This window comes from Phaethon lepturus, unplaced genomic scaffold (genome assembly GCF_000687285.1).
Source record: "Phaethon lepturus isolate BGI_N335 unplaced genomic scaffold, ASM68728v1 scaffold52946, whole genome shotgun sequence".
Taxonomy (NCBI): domain Eukaryota; kingdom Metazoa; phylum Chordata; class Aves; order Phaethontiformes; family Phaethontidae; genus Phaethon; species Phaethon lepturus.
This window is the reverse complement of record NW_010545155.1, coordinates 1-10,023: the sequence shown is the minus strand read 5'-3', so window position 1 is coordinate 10,023 and position 10,023 is coordinate 1. Positions and strand designations below refer to the sequence as shown.

General features: G+C 44.0%; 1 protein-coding gene across 1 annotated transcript; it reads right to left on the bottom strand.

Moving 5' to 3' along the window:
- Positions 1 to 328: 328 nt before the first annotated feature.
- Positions 329 to 9,638, bottom strand: LOC104622168 (TBC1 domain family member 8-like; the record flags this gene model as incomplete). Its single annotated transcript, XM_010288862.1, has 7 exons — positions 9,306 to 9,638; positions 8,368 to 8,485; positions 3,796 to 4,081; positions 3,150 to 3,279; positions 2,749 to 2,847; positions 2,112 to 2,180; positions 329 to 595 (listed from the first exon to the last, which is right to left on the bottom strand). Coding segments are annotated over exons 1-7 (1,302 nt in total), but the record flags the coding sequence as incomplete, so codon positions are not given.
- Positions 9,639 to 10,023: the final 385 nt, after the last annotated feature.

Genomic DNA, 10,023 nt, shown 5'->3' with positions numbered 1-10,023 from the left:
TGAGATTTCAGAGGCATATTGAGAGCAACAATCTGGTAGAGAGGTTTTCCTAGCATTCCATGCAGACCCAAGTATAATTTTAATTCATAAAATATTTTCAACAAAATTACTATTGTCTAAGAAATCAAATATTTAAATACAATATTCAACCACGTCCTTAGGCTGTCTTTCAAATCTAATCGACTTCAGGTGACTGGAACACAAAAAAGGTCACTGGTTAGGCTAATTAGAAGCCCAGGAAAACCTTCTGCCCTCATTCTCCCCTGCCAGCTGTACGGCGTTTTAACATCCGTGTCTCACCCGCGTGCAACCCCCCGGCTCTGCCCACCTTCCACCCCGCAGGGGAGCCGATACCTAAGCAGCTGGCGAGCCCCTTGAATTCAATCAGCCGGTCCATGTTCTCATCCAGGAGCCGGAAGGTCCTCTGGGCGAGGACGTCGGTGTGCTCCCCGCAGGTCCAGGGTGAGACCAGCCTGTACAGGTTAGTGAACTGCTGGGCGTCGATGCGGTACTGCTCGGCGTATGGTCTGCTGGGGTCGTGTCGCTCGACAACTGGACTCGTCGTTTCCCAGTAACACCTTATTAAATGTTCCCTCTAGGAGAAATCAGAGGTGGGAGAGGGGGGATTGCGGTGTGCGGTATCAGAGAGCGTGCAACCGGCAGACAAAGGCATTCATATCAGCGCATGCTGGAAATGCTCAAAATTCTCTTTGCGCGAGGTGTTACAACGATACCAAGACCACTCCTGTGAGAAAAAGCAAAGTATGAGTCTTTAATTAGAGCAGCCAAGTGCTCTCATGATTTCCAATTAAAATTAATAAATTTGAGGGGAGACTGGGCAGATTCTTGGAAGAAATTCACTGCAGGCTACAGAAACTCCATTAGTCACCTCTGGCCTGGGATGTCTCTAACCAGCCAAAGGTAGCGAGGGTCGGAGAAAATCCAGGGTAAGCGTTATACAGTCTTCACCTGCTCATTTATTCTCTCTAGGACCTCTCCATTTGGATACTGTCCCTATTAGTCTTCCCTAGGGACAAGTTGATGCAAAACAAATGGTCCTAACAACACGAGCTGTCCCAGGGGAGCAAGGGAGCTAATGAAAAAGGAACCACCACCAAGAAGTGAAAAGAGGAAAGAGGAGGAGTGCAAGCCAAAGCTCAAAAGCAGAGCAGCAAGGAGCAGGAGGGAAGCACTGAAGAGCAAGCCCCAGCAGCATCGTCTTACAACCACTAATGGAGGGAGGATACAGCTGCTCTTAGCCAAAAAGCTACATAACATTAAGAACATACCACAGTCATATTCTCGGTACCTAGTATTTATGGCTATGAACAACACACAAAAGAAATGGTCCATTAAGGGTGATAAATACAGTGATAATTACATGCTTGGACCTCTAAATCAAGTATAGTTGTAGAAGCTTAGATGTCCCTGCCTCCAAATAACTTTTATAACAGTTCATCAAACGTCAGCTTGACAGCAAGGAACTGAGGTAGAAACTGCTTTTAGTTGTAAAAACACTGGAACAGGTTGCCCGGAGAGGTGGTACATGCCCCAGCCCCTGGTTGGATGGGGCTCTGAGCAACCTGATCTAGTTGCAGATGTCCCTACTCATTGCAGGGAGGTTGGACTAGATGACCTTTAAAGGTCTTTTCCAACCCAAACTATTCTATGATTCTATGAAAAAAATTAAAACTATTAGAAAATTGGGAACAAATAGCAAGGATACAAGTGCGTGGGGATTTTTTCCACCATGGAAAACAAAGCATTAAGTGAGCAGGACTTAAAAGTACTGCAGAGCTCCCAGTGAGCAGAGCTATATATTATTTAATTTATTCTGCATGTGAATGTTACCAGAACCTAATTTCTCAGGGGCCATTTCCAAGCGGCACGTTAGAAAGGAAACTGAAGCAATTCTCCTTTGAAGGATTAGTACACTACTCTTCCTCTTTAACAAATGGGCAACCACAGAAAGGACAAAATGACAAGGTCCCATCTGAATAGTACCGCCCAGGCAGAGGACACGAAGTCCAAGACGGCTCTGCAAAGCGACGGCTGGAAGCTATGCCCCGAAGCCTCAAATAGGTGCATCCCCTACTTTTGAAAAGACCAACCTTGAACAAGTCATACAACTCCTCTAAGTCTTCAGGAAGAATCGAGACATCTGGGATGACAACTCGGAGCTTAAGAAGAAAGAAAAAAAACATGTTAGTGACAATCTTTTCTCCCGTCGTCACCGACACGGGCAGGCCTGCGAGCCCCGCAGGGACTGTATTCATGCGGTACAGCCGAAAACCGCAGTATTGAAAAATCTTTGCAATTTTTCCCCCTTCCTTATGTTCACCAGTTGGACAGATCCATGAAAAGAGAAATCCCTCAAGAGCTATTAGAAACAAAGACGGGAAGTCCCTAAGCTACAGGTCACAGGAGGCTGGGGAAGCATCGCATCACGCTCACTCTCTTCTTACACTCAACCCCGGGCATCTGCCTAGGGCCACAGTCGGAGGCAAGGCACTGCGCTGAACGGTCCTGCAGCTTTTCTTAATGTTAAAGCCACCCTAGAAAATAATGCACATAGCCACCCCAAACCCATCAGCATCCTAGGAAAGAGTTTTTTCTAGAGTCGGTAATGATTCTTCCTGTTATTCAAGATCTGGTGGTGCCTTTTAAAAAACAAATGCCGGCTGCCTGACAGTGCTGGGGGAGAGGGGAGATGTTAAGCTACCTCAGTCAAAACAATACCCTACTCACCACGTTTTGCTTGGTTGTGTCTTCGTGGCTCTGGAGGACACGGATTCGGTGTTTGTAGCGCATGTGTTCTATCTGTGCCACAGAGTGGTCTCCAAATTTCTACAAAGGAGGAACAGAAACTTATTATTTTTATAGTATTTTATGATATTTGTATTTCACATTTACTGGAAATAGAACTTTTAAAGTATTATAAGTCTTTGAAAAAAAAGCACAGACAGTCTCTAATTGATACCCTGTCACTGTAAGTATTTATATTACACCTAGCCTTGTGCATTTCAGCCCTTAGTCAAAGGACTCTGTAAAAATGTGTATTAACTTTCCAAACATCCATGTTGAATTTTACCTTTTTCTTTTTTAAAATTCTAACTTAACTGACCAGTAGACACAGAGCAGTATTTTACCTCATAGGAGTCATGAATCAGGTTGGCTATTTCAGTCACTGGAGAGGCTTCCTGGTCGTCGCTGAAGAACGCATGGTGATTACCAATAGGTGGCAGAGGGCTTTCTTCGTTTTTGACATGCTCTAAAAACCTGAAAGGAAGAAAAATAAGCAACACAGATTACTCTGCACTGTGCTCTTCTCAACATAAATAAGCAAACAAGTCCTATGGCTCAGACTTAGAAATAAATTGGTTTTCAGGCTGCTAGGCTTTTCAAAAAAGCCTTCATGATTACTCATCCGAGGGACGGCAAGCCAGCCAAATGACTAAATGCTGCCTGAGGAAGAAAACTTCTGTCTCCTTGAAGTCTGGAGCAGGAAGCCCATCACTCTAGGGAAGGCACGAAGAGCAGCAGTAAATATTGCGTGCTGACGCAGTTGATGCATGTCTTGGCGGTGCCAGGAAATTTCACAGGACATCTACTCGTCCGATGTACAAAGCCCATTGTTTAAGGCAGACACTGCGAAAGCAGCAGCAACAGCAGCAAGGTAACATGGAACGTCCCGCTGGTGCCTACAGAGCCCCGCTGATATCACAACAGCACCCAAATGCCTCTGTTTTACGGCAGAATGGTCTGCGGTGAAGGAGCACTCCCGCGTGGCCATACCTGCTCAGGATCATCAGGGCCTGCCCATCATCCTTGCTCTTACACAGATCCACGGCGTTGGCTTCCAGTATGGCCAAGCCCAGTTGGAAAATGGCTTTGATCCCATCATAGAAGAAGCAGTCCACGACATTCACAGCACTTTCCAGGGGCATGATGCTAAGGAAAAGGGTAAGGAACCACGAAAGAGAAATGGAAGCTAAGGTTGTCAGATCCTTCATATGTTCAGCCAGCTCTGGAAGTTGCTCTTTTATAAGCTCTTCAAACACCGACTGGTCTACCTGAGCACCTGCAAGTCATAAAGAAAATACTAGCCAGGACTGACACAGGAAAAAAATATTCTTTAAAGCTAATGATCACCATCAACTATGAACCACCAGACTTTCTTAAAATTTGAACTGACAAGATTCACACACATCTACAATGAAAAATCCCATTATCCTCCTGCTGTCGTCTCAGCCTCAACCCTCACGTCCGTAATCCTCACTGTACAATTTTCTGCAAAAAGACTGTGTTGATTCTCCTAAGTGCCTTTGGGGTGCAATGAAATAGTAATAGGAGCAGCTGTTGTTTTCGGCTAAAAAAGCACATAATAATTAAGTGCTAACAAAAGCAATCTTAAAGCATTTTACTGTTCAACTTGGGATCTAAGCGATGAAAACGAGACTGTACACATTCCTCTCCAGCGCACGCACTCAAGCAAGCGGGCAGCAGAGCTTTCACTCTAGGTAAGAAAATGTAAGATGGAAATTCAGATATGGCTACACACACTAAGCAGGAAGAAAAATTGTTACACACAGATGTATGCGCATATACAAATATATACTTATATGCATATATAGATATATTTTAAGAACAAAAGATTTCTGCAATGCCCAGATATAAGCTTTCCTAACTGTCCCAACCAGTCTTTTCAAAAGCAGCAGATTTGGGCTCTGTTCCTTCTGTGTTAGCTACTAGCTCAGTCCTGTTTTTGTCAGCAGCTATTATAGAACCAATATAGTTTCATATTGTTGAAGTGGCCTGTACCTACAAACCAGATCTGCCACATGAGGAGCTTTAACCAGACGCTAGAAGTTAAAAATGTTCCTGAACATAAAATGTAGTTAGCTTTTCAATTATTTTGTCTTTCCTCTCAAGTTATTTAATTTCTTTCTCAAGTCCATATTCTGCTAATATTAGGAGACAACTATAATTGCTATGAAATTCCTGAGACATATATCCCCTTAGCACTCAAAACTTATGTTGTCCAAAAGCAGAATATAACCTGGACAATTTGTGGCAGAGACCCAGCATCTTTTGGCTTTGCATCCAAATCAGAAGAAAAAAAAAAAAAACAAGAACAGATACGACATTTCTCTGTCTTTAGAACTTTTCACATCAAGCCACAGAAAGCTTCTGCTGGTGGCTGAACAAACATTACAGCACCACAAACCAAAAATAAGCACCCAGGGACATGCAAACGGTTTTTGAGAAACGCATCAAGCATGGTGCTTTGCTTTGAAGAGATAGCCTTCTCACCTCAGATGGTCATAAATACGAAAGGTAAAGAAAACAGAGAAGAAAAGGGACCGGGGTTGCTCAACAGAGGACAGTTTTGGGTTTGTTTTTTTAACAAGCTTAATACAATTTAATAGCCACAGTTAACACAGACCCCCAAAAATAGAGCCTGTTTTAGGGGTATTTCAAGGAAGCCAGCGCGATAGGCAGACACATATAAAAAGATCATTCCAGGCTCAGAGGAAGCATGGGAGAGACTGGCAAAAGCAGAGGTTTAAAAGGAATGTGCGGTGCTGCCCAATCTTTTGCAGAAGATCATATTATAATTAAGTGTTGACACTCCAGATGAAAGTCGAGCAGGTGTATTCAAAGTGACTTCTATGCCCACCTTTTCATTAGAATCCCAGAAACTATGATACCTGAGAAACTGAACCTCTAATGTATTACAGCATGAAACCATAACAAGGTAGGAAAATACCAGGGTACCCATTTGAAAAATGATGACCCAAGACACAAACAACAAAAAAAAAACAAAACAAAAATTCTGTCTCTAAGACTGAAAAGGCAAATCGAAGAAGTGAAGTGAGGTTTTGACTGCCTCAGGAATTATAATAGAAAAATGATGACAGCCTAACAGATAAAGTGGGGTAAGATGGCCTGCTGGTTTACGCAGAGGATGGAAAAACGATGGTAACGGGAGAATAGGATATACATGACCCTTGTCACCACTCTTGACCCAGGTACAACTTGTTTCTATCTCGCAGCTATCTGCCTGTAATTCCCTCTATGCATTGCGGAAGGGCGAAGGATGGAGGGAGTTCCTGAAGGAGGAGAGACTGAGTGCCAGCCCTGCCTGCAGGATTTTCCCATTTGCAAGCAAGTGAAATGATGAAAATGCTTGTTAAAAGACAGAGCAGTCATAGCTGGCAAGGCTGAAGGAGGGAGACGGTCATGTGGTAAAAGTACAAAAGTTGAGTAGGACTGAATTGCCTAAGTCTTGAAAGCAAAAATTTAAAATAAATGTTTAAAATATTCTGAATGTCATAAAGAAAAGGCCCAGGACAAGATGGAGCTAAGAAGAATAGGAATACCCAAGGTCATTAACTCAGTCGCTGTTTTGACCGTAGAGATTACTGGCTGATGCTGAAGAGGAAAAGCACAATGACGGGCACCAAGGTCAGAGATCACCAAAGTTATAGAGAGATCAAAATCTGGACAACAGTGTTGGCAGTGCGGACAAAGACAAGAAGTTGGGTGTTGGAAGTGTTATGCAGGAAGAAACAATGCAAAGTTTAGACAAGAGCTGGTTGCAAATCAAAAAAAGAAGGTCAACTGGCATGTGAAGCCAAGAACATTAACTGAAGCAACAGGAACCAGAGGAGGGGCAGGGTGGACAACATCAGTAGCACAGATTTGGCCAGGCTAAGGTCTACGGTAAATCAAAACTGCAGAAGGAACCGCGCAGTGAAGCAACCATGCTGCAAAACTGCACTGCTGCCGTTCGACTAGGGGGAGTAGGGGAACTTCTGAGCGAGGCCCCTGGCTCTTTGCACTGCGGTGAGCCATGCCAGTAGCTCTTTTAGAGCTACTCGCCCTTTCCTTTAGGAAAACAGAGACAGGGCAACCAAGACTAAAAGTGCTCAAACAATGTAGGCTGTAGCCATGGTGAGTGACAGGCAAGATAGAAAGCCCAAATTAAGTACAACTTAGAGCAGTGATATCCATGTGGGACCATTCAAGTTTATTTGGGTGTGAAGAATGCTACTTACAGGCAATAACCCTGCAAGCACCAAAGTCATCAGTAACTCAAGGGCCGATGATATCTAGAAATGTACAAGGACACATAAAGCTGTGTTTCTTTTTTAATCAAGGAAGGAGACAGACAAACATGGGAGTAAGTCATGGAGATGGCAGTTTAAAGTCACATTTGGAGGCAAGAACCAAAGTTCTGACAAGTGGGACAGTTACAATGCCCAATCCACTAGCTGAAAACACCAATGGCATTCAAAGCACCACAAAACATCGTAAGCATCCGGTAACTTTGGAATAACTCTGCTTTAACTTACCTTACCTGACAGTTCAGTGACAAGACAATAACTGCTGCAGCACAGTGTCAGGAGGGAGGTATGGTAATCCCATCCTCCAAGCAAACTATTAGAAATCTTCTCAGACATCTCCTCCGGCTCCCCAAGCAGTACACGAGTGCCTGCACCATTTCTAGCTCCCAGAACCACTACTGCCGGGGATCTCCTCCTATCCCCCCCTCCTCACAAGTGACCCTGATCCCTCCCCTACGGTGACGGTGTAACAGAAGACACTCTAACTAAAGGGTAAGCTTAGCATTAAAGAGGGAAAAGCTATCAAACATTTCTGTAAGAGGAGGAAGTAAAGTGACTGCAAAGAACAAATACTCTTTCTTGTATGCATACCTGCAATCACTGTGCCAAGCCGTGCCCTCTCCTTCTGTGCATTAGGCAGACGTTTGCACAACAGTTTTAAAAATAGTTGCATTGCAAAGAATTGGAGACATAGCACAATGCAGTACAAGGCACGCGCTGTAAAGGAACTGGGCTTATTTCTTAATGCTGCTCCTCATATTCAGAGGGTTTTGTATCAGCCCTCATTACAAAGGGCCAGTTTAGACACAAGTCTGTATTACTCCAGCAGCCGGGCAATGCAGACACGTCAGATCAGAAATAGCTACCCTAGCAGACCTTTTCTAGGTCCATCTTAAACAGCTCGAGTCTCTAATACAAAGCACTCCTAACCAACACACGCAAGTTCTTCTGTTTTCACTTAGCAGGCAAAAGTGCCACCGCTTTCTGACCAACAGCAAGAAAAAGACAAACTGTAAAGTTAAGCATGTATTTATAGATAGTTCTTGCAGTTCAACCCTTCAAACACAAACCAACCCCAGCTGGAACCTGAGCAGCCACCGCTGCTGTCCCTGCACACCGCACAAGTCGATGGACCACCTCACCCGCGGGGTCTGGACCTCAGAAGACCTGCGTGGTCTTGCCCCAGTGCCATTCGGCTGCCCCTTGCCAGTTAGCAAGAAGAGAGACACAAACTTACCTATCACTCGGTGGTTGAAGTAATCTGGCAGCATTCGCTCACACACAGCAACCAGCAGCCAAAAGGCTTCTTCCTCTTTGGCATACAACAGCAACACGGAGGTCAAAATATTCATAGACTTGCAAAGGCAAAGAAGAAAATGGGATTTATTAGTGACAGCAAATCCTACTGACAACAGCTGAACTGTGGCTATTTTTAAAGAAAGAAAAGTAGCCTAACGTGATGTAAACAAATTTGAAAAAAAACAGCAAAAGAAAGGTAATAGACAGTGAATACACAATTGCAACCCAAAGGCATAACAAGTTTTTCAAGCTTATGTATACTGGTTTTCCTATAAGCAGTAGGAACCAATGGAGAAAAGCACAGTACTGGATTTGCCCAGATACAAAGTAGGTAACTGATAGTGCAAGGGCTGCTTTCCCCTCCCTTCCTGTATCTGAACTGGTCTGATGTTAATCAGAATTCAGGGAGCTGCACAGAAGGTAAAGTTGTTATTTTATCTGGCCAGCTGGAAGTACTTCGTAATTTGTCATCAGTTTTGAAGAAAGGAGCAGACCTTTGGTTCATTAAACCTCTGTCCCAGTGCTCTACGTGAATCTCATCAGTGCAGGCCAGTTTACTTTGCACTGTCTCCCAAGTGTTGGGTAAAAAACGCACTTTTGAACAAACAGAAGCATCAGAAACGTTTTCTTCCTTCCTTTAGCTTTACATGCAGTTTGCAAAATGCTGAGGGAAGACTTTTGTTAAGCCAGAGTACCAGCCTATGCACTTGTCTTCCAGACTGAATGACATTTAATATCTAAAATTATGTATTTTTCATAACTAAGAGATTATTTTTCAAAACCACCATTAAAAATACTCCCAAGAGAATGATAAAACTGAAGAGAGCAAAAAGAGGGAAAAAAGCAGCGAGTGTTCTCCCGCTGGGGGTTTTTCACCTGGCAGTATCCTATTTTGGGGTTCCTGTGTGCGTACGCCGTGAGGACCCTTCTCAGGGCGGCTATCCCCGTCTCGCTCTGGAAGGCGGGGTGTTCAGGTAGTGAGCGGTGGAGGTCACGCTCGATCTCCTCTGTCACCATACAGCACTTGCCCATGGACGCCTCCACCAAGTGTACATAGTAACCGGGATGCGAGGCAAGATCCGTCACAGCGTCTGATGGCAGCAGGGAGAGAGAAAGAGGAAGACACAAGCGGATTAAGATGATGCTAAACTTATTGTGGGTAGGTATTATTGCTCGAAAGGATGTAAGCAAGATGGTTTTCCCCAACATCTGTGAATTTAGTGAAATCTCCAGACCTAAAAGAAATTAAGTCCTACCAGCATATATGTCTTGAAAACAAAATAAATATTAGCAAAGCTTATATGATGCAATATCATTCAAAGCACCTTAATATTGACATTGAGCAGATAACTTACCCAGCAGAAAGTACTACTGCGAGAAATGTACTCAGCACTGTTCAGACCCTCCAAGGAAGAATGTTTGAACATGTCATATACTGGATTAAGGACTAAACTTGAGATCAAGTCAACTGATTGGCCAACTGTATGAGGTTCAACAAGGCCAAGTGCCAGGTCCTGCACTTGGGTCACAGCGATCCCATGCAACGCTACAGGCTTGGGGAAATGAAGAGTGGCTGGAGAGCTGCCTGGTGGAA